Genomic DNA, 21,808 nt, shown 5'->3' on the forward strand with positions numbered 1-21,808 from the left:
AATCCATCACTTTGCAGACCCCTCTCACGTCCAACAGGGCTTGTTCTAGGCGTGTTGGACTTGTACAGAAAGTTGGATGGAAATGTGGTATAAAGATGGACGATTTAGCGGCTTGGATGATCAGATCGGCAGGACATATAATTTAGACGATTTTCGAAAGTAAAAAAAAGTTGGAGGACTCTTTTGAAAATGTGTCTTAGGCTCTTTTTAACTTTGGACGACTTGCGAGATGGACATAAACGGACTTAGACGTCCCTTTCGATTATGCCCCTCCACGCTACTAAATATCTATAAATGTGTAAAATAAGGAAAAGTTAGGGGGAGGGAGTTCACCAGAAAAAGAATTTTCCACAATTTATAGCACTGATATCTGCCTTTTAACTCAGAGTTTCTCAACTTCTTCAAGTCTAATAAATATCAACCAAGTACCCCCACCCAAGCTCCGCCATAGACCCACCCAGGCTCTACCCCAGACCACCCAAGCTCCATCCCTGACCCCACCCCCATAATAATAATACTAATTATAATGCAATTTATTCCATACATTTTTCATATATACACAATGTAATCTTATTACTACATAATGGTAACCACAAAATAAAAAAAAACCAACACAAAGCACATTGTACACAGAGAAAATGTTAATAATCCTTTATATTCTTTTTTTTCCAAAGAGGTCAAGGCAGATGACTTTAAAATATGCAATGTCACCTCAACTCTAGAAAAATAAACAAATATAGTACAAAATATAGACAGCAGATATAAATTCTCAAAACTGACACATATCATTCACTAAATTGAAAATAAAATCATTTTTCCTACCTTTGTTGTCTGGAGATTTCATGAGTCTCTGGTTGCACTTCCTTCTGACTGTGCATCCAATATTTCTTTCTTTCCGTCTCCTGCATGCTTTCTCTCCTCACTCTCTGGACCTCACTCCCTTCACCCAACCAACATTTCTCTCTGTCCCTTCATGAGTCCAGCTTTTCTTCCTCTCTCCTTCACCCCCATTGGCAATATGTCTCCCTCTCTCTCTCTCACTGTCCTTCTCTCATTCCCTCCTTTGCTGCAAAGGGAGTGGGGAAAGAGAGAGATCCAGGGTGCATCTCTCTTACTCCCTCTACTGCCACAACCAACATTTCTCTCTCTCTCATCCCCCGGATCATGTGAAATATTTTTCACCACTGCCCGCCAGCCCCATTCCCATTTCTCCTTCTATCACCCCTCTCCAGCACAATGTCCAATATTCCTTCCCCTTGCATCTCCTTCAATCTGTCCCTCTGTTCCCTCTCCACCACCATATCTAACATTTCTCCCTCCCACCCCATTTTTCTACCTTCTGTTATATCTATCCTCTTATCTGTTTCCTTGCCTCCCTCTCCTCCTCCTTAGGGTTCTACCATTCTCAGCATCTTCCTTCCTCCACCCTTAAAGCTCAGCATCTCCTCCCCACCCTCATAGCCTGATATCGCCTTATCTCTTCCCTGCTGCACTCTCCTATGACCCAGCATTTCTCCCACTCTCTTCCCTCACTCCCACTTCCAGGCATCTCTCCATCACTTCATTCTGCTCCTGGATCCAACATCTCCCTCTTTCTCCCCTTCCACCTCCTGTGTATCTCTCTCTCCCTCTCATCTACCCCATGCCCAACACCTCTCTCTCTCCCTTCCTTGTACCCTGTGTCAAATCACTCTATTCCCCTCTATGCACCATCTCTCCTTTCCTCTCCTCCATTATTTGCAGTTTCATCTTCTTCCCTCACCATGCATGTCTTCCTCTACTCCCCCATCTTTTCTTTTTCTCACCCTCCCCTCTCCTCCCTCAGTGCCACCAGATTTTCTACCTCTTACCTCCTCCTGTGCCATCAAATATCCTTCCTCTCCTTCCCTGTACTCCAAGACTTACTTCTTTGGGTCGCGATATTGACAGTGACTCTCACATGCTGCCTGCCACTAACCTGGAAGCCTCTCATCTACCGCGGAGAGATTTCTGAGTCATCAATAGGCAGCGTGTGGAAATTGCTGCCCATACCACAATGTGATTTGATGCTAAATCAGCCCCCTCCCCCATGAAACCATAACTTATGGGCCTCTGATCTACAGCAGTAGCGGTAAACAGGCTGCTTGACGGTCTGCCTGCCAGGGCTTCTCTCTTTCGTATCATCAGTGATGTCATCAGTGACGCAGGAGAGGGAAGGTCCCAGTGGGCAGGCCAGGAGCAGCCTGTTTACTGCTGTTGCTGTAGATCGGAGGCCCATAAGTTATGGTCTCACGGGGGATGGGGCTGATTTAGCATCAAATCACATTGTGGTATGGGCAGCAATTTCCACACGCTGCCTATTGCTGACTCAGAAAGAATGGATTTGAATTGATTCACCAAAGTGAATTGGTGAATCGATTCAAATGAATTGGGCAGCACTACTGTGTACCCCCAACAAGCATCTCACATACCCCTAAGGGTATGCGTACCACATGTTGAGCAACACTGCTCTAACTCACTTGAGGGTCTAATCAGAGAGCAGCTCCTAGATAGGAAAATAGTTTTCTCTGATTTTACACTACAGTGGGTCAGAGGAAAATTGCTAAATTGAATGATAACACATGGTAAGTAAAATACTTTCCTCTTTTTATCACCATTTTACTCCCTTTCATATAAGCCCCAGATGGAATGCCTGGGGCTAAGAGGACAGTCAAGAATTTCTTTTTGAGCTTACGTGTCAACATAGCAGCAATAACTATTATCCTCCTCTAGAATGTTAAGGGTCCCTTTTACTAAGCTGCGGTAAGTGCTAGCATGTGCTTACCACAGAACATGCTGAGGTGTCTTGTAAAATCCCAATGAGTGCATATAAACCACATGCCCAAAAAACCCTATATTTTTCTCAGAGGGGACAGGTCTAAGGCAAAGAGTGCGCGTGATAGCATGAATCATTTAGCGCAGTCACTTTACCACATAAGATTAGCACATGAGCCCATACCATCTATAAAATGTGTGTGTGTGGTGGGGGGGATAAGGGCTCATACACTAGTTGTTGTTAATGGGCATGCACTAACAACAAAATGCATTGGGGGCGGGAAGCCCCATCATTTGCAGCATACGGCCCTGTAGGCAGGAGGGAGTAAGCTTCCCTCCTGCCATTTGCTCTTCTGAAGGTACGGGGGGGGGGGGGTTCTGAGGATGTGGGAGTGGGGTGCAGGAATGTTGGGAGGATATCAGGGGGCAGAGATGTCAGGGGATGTCGGGGGAAATACGGGATGTCGAGGATGTCAGGGGGACTGCTCTGTGGCTCAGCCAGGGGGAATCCCCATCAGCTGAGCCATCAGGAATCCCTGAAACAGGCTCAGCTGATGGGAATTCCTTCTTCCGCGATCAGACAAGGTAGTTAGTGGGTACGTCTACAAAACTTGCTTTGTACGTTTTTCATGTGGACGTTTTTATTTTTGAAAATGGGCAAAAAAGGTAGACATCCTAAGGACCAAAACTTATACCTAGCTCATTTTCAAAAATAAAAGATAGATGTTTGGCAGCTTTGAAAATGGACATTTTTCCTGCTGGGTTTGTGGACGTTTTGCACAAAATGTCCAGCCTCAGACTTAGGCACACTTTTGATTATGCCCTTCCACGTATTCAATTCATAAATCCATTTTTGTTCTTGCTGCCTTAAATAATGCTGTCAATCTCCTCTTCTTATTGATTGCTCACATTACTCCAAGATCACACATTTTAAAGATGCAAATTCATGCTGTATTGTATGCAATGTCCAACTAGAGGTTCCTCTAGTCTCCCAGTATTCAGACATGACCAGTGTTCAACCAGATGAATTTTAAAAGACCTTGAAGTATGACTCACATATAACATAGGACAAGAGCACCAGATCACATAAATAACTCCCCTAGATGGGCAAGTTGTAAAAGTCCACAAATGTTACTACTTGCGTGTTTTAAGATGTTCAAACTCATGTAACTCCATGATGTGAGGACACTTCACACAGTGCCCGCACCTATAATGACCATTTACTGGTTTCTCCACCCGCAGTATATTAAGGCTAAGCACCCATTTATAAAATTGCCCTGATCATCTTTCATATGTCATTGTCTATGTCTCCGTGTTTTTATAAACCATTTAGGAATTAGTTTTAGTTAAAAATCTTCATAACATAACACTTATTATGAGATCTTGGACTCTGCTTGCTCTGTTAAGATTTTTATAATCCATAACCTTTTAAACTTTAATATTTACTAGAAGCTCTATGTACTCTTCAGTAAACTAACAATTAATACATATCATAATTTACAACTGATTTAATGATTGTTTATAACAGAACATAATTCATTCAGCTCATTAGCTTAACTAAAACAATAATTGACATTGCTTATAGACATGCATCTCATCTAACTTTCAAATATATATTCTTTTCAGCACTCATCTTTCGCATGCAGGTAAGTTGGCATCAACTAATAATATTGAAATTATTGCATACATCTTCATAGCATAATTTTTTACAACCACAATTAAACAAGTTTATATTGTATAAAGGCAATTCTAGAACATGGGCTCTTATAATTAAGCACCTAGAGAGCAGATGGTAGAAGCCTATGCTAAAAGGATACCAGACGCCTATTTTCTTGTACAGAATACTAACATAACCAGGTATAAACATGTGCATGCGCTTAGGCACGAGCACTTATACCAGTCATAGAGCTGATGTTGTTAGCACCTAAGTGCTGTAAATATCCATGCAGCTTTCAGTATTCTGTACATTATGCATGTAAGTTTGAGCAATGTCCAAGATTGGACCATGTGTGCATCCCCCTCCCCTTTGCAAAAAAATATTTCTGTGTAAGATAAGCAAGTATTTGTAAAATAACGCTTAGGCAGATTTGGGGCAGTTAGGCTTATATGTACATACACATATAGAAGTAAATCTCATTTCTCTGGAGACAAGCAGGGGATATGCAGCCACACTTGATGGTGAAGTCCTCTGACTGAGCATGTGTGTCGGTGCTCTCCCCCAGCTACAGTAAGCTTTTGGCTTACTGGGCATGTGCAGAGATTCCTGCCTTCCAAAGCTCCTCCCCTTGTCTGTCAGTTTTTTTCTTTCACCGGGCTCCTCACAGATCACAGCTCTCCCCTCTCCTTGCCTCTTCAGCTGCCCCCCCCCAAAAAAAAATAAAGGGAAACCTGACTCAAAGATCATTATTCATTTCATAGCTTAATAATAAAAAAGGATACTTCTGAAAGTGTCACCAAATTTTTCTGTCTATTCAGACTACGAAAAAAAAAAGAAAGAAAAAGAGAACGCTGATAAATTTTTTTCTAAACAACCAACTCCTTGCCGTTTTAACCTGGTGGTCACTAGGACCATGAAGACTCTTTTCTTTACGGATGGAAGGCGGCTTCTTCACAGTAGTGCTTCGCACCAACAGAGACAGGAAATCCCCGAGGCAGCAATCATTGCCACTTATTCCTCCCCCTCGGGGCCCAGGTTAGGTACCGCTGGGGGAAGAAAGCACACCAATGCCGCAGCCGTTAGAGAAAACAAGAATGGCACCCACGGCCAGCACTAAGGAAAAAGCAGCCAGTGCTAGAGGCATGTAAAATACCTCCGTCACCAGTTCCCATAAAGACAGTACGCGGCTCCCAGAAACAGTCCACGATTGCTGCATCTCCGATGGTAAAGTCAGAGAGGTCTCCCGTGGGCACTGCTCATGCTTCGCAGTCTTCTCCTGCCACAAAACAGGACTCTACAGGTAACTTTATGAATTCTTCTGAGTAACTTAGGTCAAAAAAGCCAGTTTCCCCAGCCCAACTTTCTGAGGACATGGTACCTCCTAAGTAGGGTTGACCCACTAGCTCCGCCCCCCAGACCCACTTAGTTATGCTCATCCCCACCCTAATCCCGTCCCCAAGCCTGCCCTATCCCCGCCCCCGCTGCCTGCTCTTGTCAGTCTGCGCATGTGCAGCCTCTACGTGATGACATCACACACACGCGTGACATCACACACACGTGTGCATACGCAGACTTCCTCCCTGCCCGACACAGCTTTTCAAAACCCGGACAAAGTGCCTCAAGAAGTTTTCTATGCCTCAGTTACTGCCAACATGTTCTACATAGGCACAAAATTTAATGCATACAGTACTTAATTTTCTCTCGCTTTTACAGAATTTTATGAGGGATAATGCTGCTTTATCACACCAAACTCCTTCCTCTCCTTCCACCTCAGTGGAAATTCAACAGTGCCCTGACTGTGTTAAGCAGTGTACTTCGCCTGTCATTCTGTGCCCAGAATCTTTTTCATATCCACCAGATATTGTTCACGAGCCTAATTAGCTTTAAAGGGGGGGAATCCAGAGGACGATGTGTGGAAACCAGCCGAGCGCTCACAGACGCTAGAGAGAGCCATATTTGGCATGGGTCTTTAAAAAGGTACAACGGGGTGGGGGTGGCGTGGTTTATTTAAAAAAGTATCTTCACTGCATAAGACGCACCGACATTTCCACCCACTTTTGAGTGGAAAAAAAGTGTGTCTTATGAAGTGAAAAATACGGTAAGTTAGGCATCTTAAGGTTGGACATCCTGACATCTAGGATGTCCAAGTAGACGATTTTTTGGGGGAAAATTGGTACAGTGGTTTTGAAAATGAGGGGGTTTCTCTGCCCCAACTTTTGACGCCTTGCAGGAAATGTCTAAAGTCGGATTTGGATGCACTATCAAAAATGGCCCTCTATGAGTTTGTCTCGGGCAGACTGGAAGGTCCGTACAGGTCTTTATCTGCCATCATCTACTATGGGCTCCTTTTACAAAGGTGAGCTAGCGGTTTTAGCACACGCTAAAATGCCACGTGCGCTAGCCGCCACCGCCTCCTTTTAAGCAGGTGGTAGTTTTTCGGCTAGTGCACGCTAATCTTGTGCATGCGCTAAAAACGCTAGCTCACCTTCGTAAAAGGAGCCCTATGTTATTATAAGTTGCATGTATATCATTGGTTCTTATGTGCACAAACACACACACACATCAGCTGTTTGGCTGGTAAAATTGCTGGCACACTGCTTACCACAATTTAGTAAACATGTCCTAAGTTTAGCCATCACTGAACAAATTATATCATCTTTATGTTCTACTTTTCTTTTAAATCTCTTATTCCAGATGCTGAGGAAGTTTATGATGATGTGGAAGATTTCCCTCCTCCACCCAAAAATATCAGGTAAATCTAAAGTAAAGTTAACTCCTGTTAAATTAGAGTGTACTACATAGCAAAAATCTCCTTCCAAATTTAGCAGCACAGTCCCTAGTGCTGCCCGATTCACGATTCGAATCGATTCACCAATTCGAATCAGGTGAATCGATTCAATTTAAAAAAAAATCGGCCTCCCAATTCAATGGCCGACCCTTCCCCCATGCCTTCCTAAAGCAGGAGTTGCAGCGCTGCCTCTTGCTGGCTGTCCGCTGCTGCTCCTGCTTGAGGGGGACGAGTCAGTCAGAAAGGCCTCCCCCAGCTTGCCTGCTCTTGCAGCCACTCAGCTTCCCCGCTCTTGCCTCCCCCAGCTTCCCCGCTCTTACCTCCTTACCGCTAATAGGGCAGCTTGAAGGCTCACTGGTGTTATAGCGATCCCTGCAGCTGCCCGTGGTCCTCAGCGGCACGTTCTTCCTGCTACATCCTGCCCCTGCTCTGACGTCAGGGGCAGGATCGCAGCAGAGAGAACCGCTGAGGACCACGGGCAGCTGCAGGGATCGCTATAACACCAGTGAGCCTGCAAGCTGCCCTATTAGCGGTATGGAGGTAAGAGCTGGGAAAGTGCAGGCTGCGGGGGGAGCAGGCATTCATTCGCAGCAGAGAGGAGGAAAAGAGTGCTTGCTGCGGGGGGGGGAGCAGGCCTTGGTGGGGGGAGTTGGCATTTGCGGCAGAGAGGAGGAAAAGAGTGCTTGCGGCGGGGGAAGCAGGTGTTCGAGGGGGGTTCCCACGAGGTCTTCGTGGTGGGGAGCAGACCTTCAGGGCAGGGAGGCAGGCCTGTGCAGAGGGAGAAGGAGGAAGGAGTAAGAGAGGGGAGGGAAGATGCCAGACCTGGTGTGAAGTGAAGGGAAGAAAGAGACCAAACCAAAAAGAGGGGAAGAAAGGAAAGGAGAGGTGCTGGACTAATGGGGAGAGAGGGAGAGAGAAATGCAAGACCACAAGAGGAAGGGTACAAGAGGGACAGAAACTGTTCCAAAGTAGGTGGGCAGGGTGCAGGATGGCAGGAGAGATAGTAGGAGAAAGCCTGTACCTGGGGAAGGGGATACAGGAGGTAAGGAAGAGAGAAAGAAGAAGCTGGATATGGGGAGAGATAAGATACTGGGCATGGAGGGAGCATAGGAGAGGAGAATAGGGACACAAGAGAGATGCTGGTTGAAAGAGTAGATGAGAAAAGGAGAGATGGTGAATCTGTGGATGGTGGGGTCCATCGCTGCAGCTGCGGGGGGATGGAAATGAAAAAAAAAGGAAAGATGCCAGACCTCCAGGGGAGGAAAGGGAAACAGAAGGGGAGGACAGAAATGGAAGATGGATGGTTAGCACGAAGAAAGAAGGAGAGCCTGATCAGAAGACAACCAGACCAACATGGGACCATCAAGATTTGAAAAATGACCAGACAACAAAAGGTAGGAAAAATAATTTTATTTTCTGTTTTGTGATTACAATATGTCAGATTTGAAATGTGTATCCTTCCAGAGCTGGTGTTGGACCGTAAACGTGAGCTAGGATTTAATAGAGAGAGGAAAAGTATTTTTTGTTTGTTTATTTTGTTTACACCACAGGACCAGTGTGGGTGGGAGAGGGCAAAGGGGGTGAAGAGGCTATAAAATAAACCCACCAGGATGTTTGGAAAAAAAACCAACCAATTGGGCAGGAAAATCAAATCGAATCGAAAAATCGATTCAATAGGCTGAATCGAATCGAAATTTTTTTTCCCTGAATCGGGCAGCACTAACAGTCCCAGACTGATTTTAACGGTGTTCAAATAATACAACCTTTTTTCATGTTTGTTTCCTCAAAATGCATTTCACTGGTTCAAAATAAAAAAACCTCTGGATATATACAAATAATATATAGGAATGTGATATCAATATAGACACAGACAGAATTGTACATATTTTGTTTACTGTTCACAATGTTATTAAACATAAGTGTACAAAGCTGATAAGCCACAGTTGTACCCCTTTTTATCTTTCTTAAGTCCTTTTTCTAGCTCGTATTTACTTTTCTTGACACGTATCATTTCAATGATATAAAATGAAGTGTGTCAAAAAAAGTTGTGGAATAACATAAGTTTCATGGCTCCATATCATTCTCTTTTTGGTTGAGCTGAGAACATTTCAGCAGCCTCTCATGTGTATGTATATATATTCCACATCTGCTTGTCCCCTTCACTGTCTATTAAGATATTGTAATGAATATAGTGTTAACATTATAAGTGGTATATTATTCTATTAGCCGTTCTGTTATTTAAATATTTTACTGTTATAATTGTTTATTGCCTATGTCCAGATTATACTAGCTGTAAATCACCTTGGGTGTGTTTCTTCAAAAAGATAGTAAGTAAATAAATTTTAAAAACTTAAGGGCTCCTTTTACTAAACAGCGCTAGAAGTTTTTAGCGTTGGCCGGCAAGGTAAATACTCCGACACTCATAGAATTCCTATGAGCGTTGGAGCATTTACCTCGCCGTCCCACACTAAAAACCTCTAGCACCATTTAGGGTTCCTTTTACTAAGCTGCGCTAGCGATTTTAGCGTGCACTTAGCACGCACTACAATGCCGCATACACTAGACGCTAACGCCTCCATTGAGCTGACATTAATTTTTCCATGTAGCATGGGGATTAGCGCATGCTAATCTGCAGCACGCACTAAAAACGCTAGCACAGCTTAGTAAAAGGAGTCCTTAGTAAAACCCAGCATAAAACATTAGTTAGATGTAATACGAAAACATCTGTGTATTTTACCCATTGCATTTCATATGTTTCAGACAATATTTAAATGATTCCATTTCTATTAATGGGCAATTCTATAACTGGGCACCTGCATTTACACAGCCCTTGTAAGCATAAATTTACAGATAACAAGCATTTTCACAGGTAAGAGTACTTAAGTGCTACAAAGTGAATAAGCACTATTCTGTAACAGAGTGCATAAAAATCATAGTGCGTAACACAAGGGGGTTACATAAGAACATAAGTACGAATAGCCATACTGGGTCATACTGATGGTCCATCTAACCCAGCATCCTGCTTCCACTTAGGAAGTAGTATATAATAATAAAATAAATAAATACGCATTAATGGCTTTGAAAATGTTCCTAAAAGGAAGGAAAAATCTCCACGAACAAACTAGGTAAACCAAAGAAGGAGTGGGGAAGGGACTAAACACATCAACCTTAAGGAACAAATACTATTTTATTATAAGCAAAAATGACATAAAATCATATCATATGTATAAAACCAAGCATTATAAAAAGTCCAAGTCTTGTCCACAAAATTCACAAGACTTGAACTTTTTATAAGGTGTGCTTTGAAAATGATCCTTACAATGCAGATTTTCCCCCTATTAGAAGTAATTGTATACATTTCAAAATTAACTGAAATAAAAGGACTAGAAAAGGGGATAGATAGTAAGACCAGCAAATTCAAGTTGACCTAGATTACCAGCTGCAGGTTTTTCTCAGCTGCAGTCCATAATGATCCCCTTTGCAGATCATGCAGATTGATACTGTCAAAGAATAGTGAGAAGAGCTCTGTGGCAGATTAGGGAGTTTCCATACCACAAAAACCAACTTCTCTGTAGATTATACGGCAAGGGTATTTTCCTGGCTTCAAACACCTGAGGCAAGATCAGTAACCTTTTAGAAATAACAAAAGGCTTTTAAACCTTTTTGGTTAAGATTTTGAAACTATTGCATGACATTTTCTTTTTTTTTTTTTTTTTTTTAAATCTTTATTCATTTTAAAAACTTTCAATAAGTGAAAACAGTATAAAAAACATTTTACACTTTAAACATCACTTAATATTTTTACAAGATTCAAACAGATCAATACCCCTTCCCCCACCCAACCCAACCATTATCATTAAAGTATCTATTAAATTGTCATAATTTATAAAAATGCACTATACATGTTATAACCATAATTAAGTATTTATAAACATTCAGAAACTGTTTATCAATCCCTAAAAATACCCTCCCTCCCTCCCAATATCCTCATGAAAGATAAAAATTAATTTAAAAACTATATTCCACCCTCCCTCCCGGATGTGCAATTAATATGTCAACAAAAATCAAAACTATAATAATTCTACAAAAGACATCAAGGGTCCCCATATTAATTTAAATTTTTTTTATATTACCTGACAAATCAGCATTCATTTTCTCATATTTATATATTAAATATAAATTTGCCCACCAGAATGCAAAGTTAAGACGGTCCCAATTTTTCCAGTTGTGTGTAATCAATTGTACAGTTGTACTTGTCATAATTAAGAAGAGTCATCTTTTATATTTGACTAAGGGATCTTTTACATGCAACACAGTACCACAAATCACTACTTCATAAGTCAAAGGGATCGCAGATTCTAAAATATTATTATGTCCCCAAATTGACTTCCAAAAAATCAGTATCTTAGGGCAATAAAACAGTAAATGATCCAATGTTCCTATGTCTAGATGACTGTGCCAGCATCTATTAGACCTAGAATTATCTAACTTGTTCAATCTAACTGGGGTCCAAAAAGAACAATGTAGCAAAAGAAAAAGAACAAGTTTGTTTCATAGATGCTGACACTATACACCCCATCCTCCAAAACCAAATATGTGGCCATCGAGATGCAGAAATATACTGCTTAATCTCAATGCTCCAAATGTCTCTAAGAGCGTTTTGGGGATTCTTAATCACAAGTTCAGATGTTAATTTATACCACCTGGCAGCTTGATGTCCTAGCATGTCTGTCTGACAACAGAGGAACTACAAGCTATAGTAATTTTTCAAATTACGCCAATCAGGGAACCCTTTCTGAATAGCCTGCTTCAGTTGCAACCATTTATAAAATTGAAATTTTGAAATACCAAAAGATTGTTGCAACCGTGAAAAATCAAGCAATTTACCATTTAAAATAACATCCTCTAATGTTCTTATACCTGCCTGCATCCACTCTTTCCAGGCAATTTTAGACCCGCTTATTTGTATCTTGGAGTTCAGCCATAGGGATTGACACAAAGACTGTTCTATAGGAATTTCAGTTAACTTATTGTATATCTCAGGGTCTTCCAAGTATCCAAAATAATATTATTATCCTTAGCATAACTAGGTAGCTTAATGTCCAATACATGAGGCAGAAGCATTGGGGACATAATTTTCCATTCCAAAATTAATCAATCTGGATAATGTTCCATGAAGTCAGGCAGGATCCAGTACATACCCTGACGCAGAATATAGGCCTGATGATACTTAAAGAAATTTGGAAAATTTACCCCCCCCCCTCCACAATTGGTTTTTGTAGAGATACTAAAGCAATTCTAGCAGTTTTGCCCATCCAAACAAAGTTGATAAGAATACTATTCAATTTCTTATAAAAAGACCCCTGAAAATAAATTGGTAACATTCCCATTTGGTAACAAACCACAGGCAAAATCATCATCTTAACTGTTTGTACTCTCCCCCACCAAGACAAATGTAGCGGGTTCCATTGCTCACACATTTCTGTAACCTTTAGCAATAAAAAATTTTCATTTACTTTCATTGTCTCTTCCAGTGTCTTATAAATCCATATACCTAAATATTTTATATCCTCTTCTTTCTAAAGAAAGGGGAACTGATCAAACAATCTTTTTTGACAATGTACATTAAGCGGAAGGATTTCTGATTTACTCCAATTTATTTTATATCCTGGAAAATTTTCCAAACCTTTCGATCAAGTCCAGTAAATGTGGAATAGTAGATTAAGGATTCCTCAAATGAAGCAAAATATCATCTGCATATGCAGAAACTTTGTATTCCCGACCAGCATAAGGAATACTTTGAATCTCCTCTGCTTGTTGAATAGCCAAAAGTAAGGGTTCCAGTACAATATCAAACAACAGAGGAGATAAGGGACATCCTCATCTAACTCCCTTCTCTAAACAAAAACTATCTGATAAAGTATTATTTATTTACAATCTGGCCGAAGGGCAGCTATACAAAGCTTTAATCATTTGAATAAATCCAGAACCCACCCCAAACCAATCCATTGCTTGGTACATAAAGGTCCATTCTACACAATCAAATGCCTTTTCTGCATCCAAAGATACAGAGAAGGCCGGATCTTCCATGGATTTTGTTAAGGTCAACATATGAAGAGCCAAATTAAATAATCAAATTAAATGTTGCAGTACATTTTTTATTCACTAACATAACCACCCCCGCTTTCTTTCCCACAGCAGGAGAATAAAAACAGTGTTTGACCCAACCTTCTTCTAGCTTTATAGATTCTATAGTGGACAAATGGGTCTCTTGAATATAATAAATATCTGCATTTTGTTTTTTAAGAAAATTAAGTGTTTTTCCCTTTTTATAAGGTCATATACATTCTTAAAATTTAGTTAAAAATTATTTAATAACTAAAAAAACATATTAATCATATTACATCCAGAGCCCTCCCTTCCCCAATCCCCCCCTTTCCCTCCCCCCTCCCATTTAAATAAAATGAATACTTGAAAGCACTCATTAAGACCAGCAATTAACAGCTCCCCCAGGCCAATACCTTTAACTTATATAAAAACACCAAAATTAAAAAATTATGAATTTATAAAGTTAAAACTAAGCCCAAATAATTCATTAATTCAATTGAAGATTAATTCAAATTAAGCTATTGAAATAAAATAAATAAGCCATTAAATATCTGATAACATCAAGAATCTTCTGAATCTTAAGTAAAACAAACTTAATGATATGCAAATTGTACAAACAATCCATTTGAAATAAAGTTACCCCAAATTCTGATAATAGTCTACTGTATCACATTCATGAAATCTGCAATTCTCCGTTATCTGTCCCAACCTATCCAACCTTCAATTTATATTTATCTATACCATCTCCTCATTTCTTCTCATATCTTTATCACACACACACCTTCTTCAAATAAAATTAAAATAAGATAACATAACAGCATTAGTCAATAACTTTAAAATGAAGAGAACCTTAACCTATTACATATATATATCTCAGCAGATTGAATAGTAAGAAGAATATAATTCCCCTATTTAAAATAAGAATAAATAAATAATATGCTCAGATACTAATTAATTATTTATCCATTTCTAATTAATCATTAATGATTAATTTTATATAATTTTAATAATATAATAATTAATATTAAATTAATCTTTTTAAATTATTTATAATTAATTATGTATTCTCTATTGTATAACTTAACATCTGATCATACTGAATGAACAGCTTCAATCCCTAACATGAAATTCCCTAAGACGTTTTTAGAGCGTGCTATCAGATCATAAAAGAAAATTATTTTAACATTAACATTACATAACTAGCACCATTTGATAAGTCCGCTGTAAGATGAAAAAAAGGAACTTTTAAACCGTCGTCTAAAGAAACCAATTTCTCTATTTTTCTTTTTCATTCAGCCATGCCATTTCTCATAGGAAATAAACACAAGTATGAAAAACAAGTATCTTCCGATAGATTCACACAGTTTAAAATCAGATTTAATAAATTTGTAATAATTGCTGCCAGTTCATGTGAAAGAAAATTACTTCACGAGTAGATTTGACAAAACTGTAGAATTGCATAACCGGCATATCTTCTTGAACCCGCACCTTGAACACTTCTTTCTTCCTTTTCCGTTCAAACAGTTCCGTTCAGTCAGCAGTGGCGTTCCTCACAGGAAGTAAAATGTAGGCGTGTCAAACAAGTATCATCGAATGACCATAAACCTGACCACTTTTCTAAGCCAATCACATTCAAATCAGACTGAAGGTAATCATTTTACACAATCGCAGAAGATTGTAATTAATCTCAATGGTATATTTTCCCCTGTTCCCAACCATCAGATGATGTTGTTGCCGGAAGTATAAACAGGATGAGACAAGAAAGAACTAACCAATCAGATGACAGTAGGTTGAAGTTTTAGAATTCACTCAGCTGTTAATTGATAAACTGTCAATTTTAACCCTTTCCTTTCCATGAGACTTTGTCTGGCAAATCTTCCATATACTATTGGCAATAAATTGTTTGATATTTAGAACAAAGAGATCCATATCCTGCAAACCACGATTTCTGGCATTCTATAATCAGTCAATTGTTAATTCATTTCCTTTAATCCTCCGTGCCTGGCTTCCTATTTATTCACTCAACATATTAAATCCATTTGAAGAATGTCAGGTTTAAAAGTCACTTTTAGTCTTTGTTGTAGCAATAAAACATTTCCTCAAGTTACTCATATATTCATACTAGAAGAAAATCCGTTCACCACCATTCTAAATTCATATTAAAATAAATAATCATCCTTTCCTTATGCCATTAGCACCACTTGCTGCGAGATATATTCCTTTAATTTATTTGGGTCATCAAATTGTGATGTTCTGTTTTGATATGTAACCGTATAACAGCGAGATAAAAAAGTCCATACTGAGCCCCTAGCTGCTTTAATTGGGGCCGTAGCTGCAAAAATTGTTTTCTTATGTTTGCGGTTTCATTAGCGAAATCAGGCACCAGTAAAATTTTTGTATCTTTATAATTTAAGTTTTTATTTTGCTTGGCAAATTGAAGAATTTCTTATGCTTGCTGGAACCTCAAAACGCAAAATATTAATGGCCTGGGGCCAGTAAAACCATTGGTCTGTTTTACTGGAATTCTATGGGCTCTTTCTACTTCAAACGGAAATTTAGAAGATAGAGGTATCAACTTAGGAATAAGCATTTCTATGAAAGCCACCTGATCTTTTCCTTCTGAATTCTCAGGGAGCCCTAAGAGCCTCACATTTCTTCTTCGTGCCCTGTTCTCCAAATTTTCCAGTTGGACCGACAAATCCAGCGTTATCTTATGTTTTTTTCTGACATTGAGATGCAGTTGATTCTGCCCTCTCCACTCGGTTTTCCAATTTATCTAATCTAGCGTTAGTTCCTTCAATCTTATTAGATAAATTTCGCCACTTCTTCTATTACTGTTGCTAGTTTCTCAGCATTTCCCTGCAATAGTTGTCTAATACATCGCAGTTCCTCCCTCATATCCAGCTTATCGGGAGAATCATTGGGCAGAGGAATCAGGGACAGAGTCAGCGGTTCTTGTTTGCTTCTCTTTGATTTACCTCCAGAAAACACTGTTTCCAGGTTAATTTGCATAGATGTCACCATAATAGTGATTTATGTTCAGTTTGAACAAAAAGTTTTAACTTTATCCTTCAGAAAATAATGAATTATTGCCCGGAGGGACGGAGCTGCTCAATTTCTCGTCCATCCACCAGCGCTCTCAAGCCACGCCCCCTGCATGACATTTTCTGAAGTGTCTTCATAGGAATTTTGGACTCTGATGTGATTGATTAATTGATTTGGGTTTATTTATAGGGATGAGCTATCATTTCAAATAAGCATCTAATCTGCCAGTAATAGTTTGCCCTCTTCTTAAACAGTCTGTCATTAACCCAACTCTTAGCCTTCTCATAAGATCTTCAGAAGTGCTCCTTATGGGTTTTGTTTGCCTTTTCCACAAGATATATGGCACTAACTTTGTCATAGAAACATGATGGCAGATAAAGGCCGTGGCCTATCCAGTCTGCCCATCTGCAGTATCCACTATCTCCTCCTCTCCCTAAGACAGTGATTCTTACCCTTTTTTGGAGTCACGGACCCCTTTAAGAACCTGATCAAAGCTATGGATCCCCTTCCCCAGTAATATTCACATAAACACAACTTTGCATGCAATGAATATAATGTACTTTATTTATCGAGATTTGATTGTCTCATACATATATGACATACACAAAGTATTATTAAACTTTAAAGTAAATAATCTAAAAAAAACACTAATTTTTAATGCAAAAATTAATGGCTACTCATTATAATTATGAAATACAATCTTCTTGTGCAAATTAAAATAGATGTACTACTACTACTACTACTACATCTACTCTCTTGTTATCTTGAGAAAAATCAATAGTATTGGGCTGTATAGTGATAATGAATGTTAATTTTTATCTGACCCTCACGAACCCCCTGAAACCCATCTATGGACTCCAAGTTAAGAACCCCTGCCCTAAGAGATCCCACATGCCTCTCCCATGATTTCTTTAATTCAGACACAGTCTTTAAGTCTCTACTACCTCTGCTAGGTGACTTTGCCATGCATCTAGCACCCTTTCTGTAAAAAAAAGTATTTCCTTAGATTACTCCTGAGTCTATCACCTCGTAACTTCATCCTATACCTTCTCATTCTGGAGCTTCATTTCACATGAAAGAGACGTGCCTCAGGCACATTTATGCCACATAGGAATTTAAATGTCTCTCTAGAACAATAATAATAATAACAATCTCTAAATCAATCACAAAAAATACAATGTTATTAGCCAAGTGGTGGAAATGCCCACTGAAAAACCATTTCATTAAAATGGAGAAAAAGCCTCAACTTAATTTTATATGCAGAAGGCAACCCAATGAGTTTGTGATTGATTTAAATGTCTCTATCATATCTCCCCTCTCCCACTTTTCCTCCAAAGTATATATATTGAAATCTTTAATTCTGTCCCCATACGCCTTATGACCACATACCTGCCTGCCTGCCTCGAACACGCCTGCCTTCCAGCCCCAACTCTCCCACCCTTCCCCGCACTGCAAGCCCATGGTTTTAACCCGATTTTCTTAGAAGAGAATCATTGAAGCGGCAGCTCGAGTATATAGTAATTTTCCCTGATGCAGCAATTAATCGCGAAACAGGGCCTGTCGGGAGTTCTATGAATTTTTCCTCCCGTGCATTTAAAGTGACACCGGCATTGGGAGAACAGTGTGGACTGCTCAGATTTGGATCACGCTTAGAGGACAGAGAACCGTTGAAGATAAGTTTTTTCCTACCTCTATGATTTCTTTAAAAGATTGATTTACTATATGAGACTTTGAATAACAATAATATAAGGAGTTTTTGTGGACCAAGGATGTTTTTCCTATTCAGCTGTATAGCTGAGCACAGCTAGCATAGAGTTTTTTCAGGTGAAAATTATCCCTGGAAGAAACTGAGGTCTTTTCTCCGTTTGTGGTAGGAAATTATCTCTATATACCTCTAAGGCAGTGAGTTTTTGTTGGAATATATTTGTGTGGTGAAGTAAAGTATTTTTGTATTCCACTTGTATTTATTATATTGTTTGTCAAATAATTGTGCTGTACATACTTATATATATGAAAAACGACTGAACATGATACAAAACATGTGATTAAAACATGAAGTTATGCATTGATTCTTATTGAGAAACATATTTAAACTGTTATGAATTTGAAAAATTGTTAAATATATTTTTTAAAAGTTTTGAAATATATAAAAAAAAGATAAGATGCCAACTACCGCCAATTTGACTTAAGATTTGCCTACCAGAAATAATAAATTAATTTAGCAATAAATGACAACTTCCATGACCTAATGTAAAAGCCAACTAAATAAGAGAAACATAAATATAGATATGTGTATTATTGTGTAAATTAAACACAAAATTATTCGTATGGTATAGAACAGGGGTAGGCAATTCCGATCCTCGAGAGCCAGAGTTAGGTCAGGTTTTCAGGATATCCACAATGAATATGTATGAGATGGATTTGCATGCACTGCCTCCTTGAGATGCAAATCTATCTCATGCATATTTATTGTGGACTAGCTGATGCCCCGGCGTTGCATGGGTATTTAATTATAGCAATAACACTGTAAATGGATTCAAATAAAGATACTTTATAGTGGTGAATGAAATTATTTTTTTACAGCTTAATAAAAAGTACAATATTCAAATTATAATGTGAAATATTTGACAAAATGAATACAATACAACTAACGCAAAACGTGATTATAAACAACATTTTTAGTTTCACCTCCTGGAGCAAGAACATATAAATTCTTGGGTGAACCCACCCTTGAGCAAGCAACATAGAGTTGTGGGCCGCGAGACCCCCAGAACATATCACCCCAGGTAGTGAGGGATCTGCATACCAAGTTTTGTTCAAATCGGTCAAGCCGTTTTTGAATTACTGTGAGAATGGCATCTTTTTACATTATTTCCATTGACATGAATGGGTGAAATCTGATTTTCTGTTTGTAGCTCCGCCCACGTGTGCAGGTGGGCCGTGAGACCCCCAGTACATATCACCCCAGGTAGTGAGGGATCTGCATACCAAGTTTCGTTCAAATCGGTCAAGCCGTTTTTGAATTACAGTGAGAATGGCAGCTTTTTACATTTTATCCATTGACATGAATGGGTGAAATTAGATTTTCTGTTTGTAGCTCCGCCCACGTGTGCAGGTGGGCCACGAGACCCCCAGAACATATCACCCCAGGTAGTGAGGGATCTGCATACCAAGTTTCGTTCAAATCGGTCAAGCCGTTTTTGAATTACTGTGAGAATGGCAGCTTTTTACATTTTTTCCATTGACATGAATGGGTGAAATCTGATTTTCTGTTTGTAGCTCCGCCCACGTGTGCAGGTGGGCCGCGAGACCCCCAGAACATTTCACCCCAGGTAGTGAGGGATCTGCATACCAAGTTTCGTTCAAATCGGTCAAGCCGTTTTTGAATTACTATGAGAATGGCAGCTTTTTACATTTTTTCCATTGACATGAATGGGTGAAATCTGATTTTCTGTTTGTAGCTCCGCCCACGTGTGCAGGTGGGCCGTGAGACCCCCAGAACATATCATCCCAGGTAGTGAGGGATCTGCATACCAAGTTTCGTTCAAATCGGTCAAGCCGTTTTTGAATTACTGTGAGAATGGCAGCTTTTTACATTTTTTCCATTGACATGAATGGGTGAAATCTGATTTTATGTTTGTAGCTCCGCCCACGTGTGCAGGTGGGCCGTGAGACCCCCAGAACATATCATCCCAGGTAGTGAGGGATCTGCATACCAAGTTTCGTTCAAATCAGTCAAGCCGTTTTTGTGTGATTGCGGCACATACACACACACATACACACATACATACCTCCGATTTTATATATATAGATATCCTGAAAACCTGACCTGGCTCCGGCTCTCGAGGACCAGAATTGCCTACCCCTGGTATAGAACATACACTGTCTGTAAATTATTGAATGTCCAGATGTTAATCAATTACCTCAAATAAACAAATATATATAGAAGAAACATACCTTAAGCTTTTCTTTAGAACCTATTAGACAGCCCTCTAATATCTTGAAATGCAGACAGATTACTGAATAAATCCTGGGAATTGTGAATCCAGAGATCGCTTTCACTGTGCTTTATGTACTGATTTCTAACAGCAATTAGCAAGCAGGTAAAATGCTCATTAGCTGCGTGCTGCAGCCTGGAGTAGCTTTTTGCATCAGCCTCCCTGTGAATCTTCATAAAAGCATGTACTAATGAATGAACAATAAATAAAAACTGCTATGTTATTTTGTGATACTTCCTAATATTTTCTTCTCATTTTAAGTGGGACTACAGAACTATACAATTATATTTATGTACGAGGGACCGCTGAAAAGTTCTCAGCCCGACCAACATTGTTGGGGTAGTCTCCAACAAGGGCTGTACACTTATTCTGGCGATTTTCCACTTTTTCATTCTGTATTTTTCCGACAGATTAAAAAAAGTAAAAAAACACTAGACTCAGGGGGTCTGGGCTGATCTAGGGCTATACACTTAGGGGGTCTTTTACTAAGGCACGCTAGCCGATTTAGCGTTCGCTAAATGCTAACACATCCATTATATTCTATGGATGCGTTAGCATTAGCGCATGCTAAATTGGCTAGCGTATCTTAGTAAAAGACCCCCTGAGTGTATAGCCCTAGATCAGGGATCTCAAAGTCCCTTCTTGAGGGCCGCAATCCAGTCGGGTTGTCAGGATTTCCCCAATGAATATGCATTGAAAGCAGTGCATGCACATAGATCTCGTGCATATTCATTGGGGAAATCCTGAAAACCCGACTGGATTGCGGCCCTCAAGGAGGGACTTTGAGACCCCTGCCCTAGATGGAGACTGCCCCAGTTTTGTTGGTTGGGCTGAGAATTTTTCAGCAACCCCTCATATGTATAAATGCTCATAACATGCAAGAAAAAAATTAGCCCTAGTTAAATTGGCCAGCAGGTGTCACCACTGTATAACAAATAACAGTGTTCTTATGTTAAGACAAATGCAAACTAGAGGTCTGCACGGGAACGGGGATCGCGGGGATCCCGCGGGTCCCGCGGGGATCCCGCGGGTTCCCCCCCTGGCCCACGGGACTCCCACGGGGACGCCCCCTGGCCCACGGGACTCCCACGGGGATGCCCCCCTGACCCACGGGACTCCCACGGGGACGCCCCCTTGCCCACGGGACTCCCACGGGGATGAAAACAACCTACCTAAATTCTGGCGATGCAAGCATGCAGCTTACAAGTCTGGCCGGCGTCGCGTCGGGAAATAGCCATGTTGAGCAGTGAGCTCAGCACGTACACAGATGAAAGCCTTGCTTGCTGATTGGTCCGGTGGCCCCGCCCCACCGTGCCGCCGGACCAATCAGCAAGCAAGGCTTTCATCTGTGTACGTGCTGAGCTCACTGCTCAGCATGGCTATTTCCCGACGCGGGCATTAGGCTGTTTTTTGTCATTT

At 40.1% G+C, this 21,808-nt stretch overlaps 1 protein-coding gene across 11 annotated transcripts in view; it reads left to right on the plus strand.

The window, feature by feature from the left end:
• Positions 1-21,808, plus strand: part of FYB1 (FYN binding protein 1) — a 223,014-nt gene that overhangs the window by 181,880 nt on the left and 19,326 nt on the right. For 9 of the 11 annotated variants that reach the window (XM_033932468.1, XM_033932486.1, XM_033932415.1 and 6 more), the window contains 2 exons: positions 4,420-4,439; positions 7,145-7,202. In XM_033932468.1, coding sequence (XP_033788359.1) covers positions 4,420-4,439; positions 7,145-7,202 — 78 coding nt within the window. Of the gene's footprint in view, positions 1-4,419; positions 4,440-7,144; positions 7,203-14,870; positions 14,966-21,808 lie in introns of those variants that run through there. The other 2 variants (XM_033932503.1, XM_033932494.1) reach the window with 2 other exon arrangements.

This window comes from Geotrypetes seraphini, chromosome 1, assembly GCF_902459505.1.
Source record: "Geotrypetes seraphini chromosome 1, aGeoSer1.1, whole genome shotgun sequence".
NCBI lineage: Eukaryota > Metazoa > Chordata > Amphibia > Gymnophiona > Dermophiidae > Geotrypetes > Geotrypetes seraphini.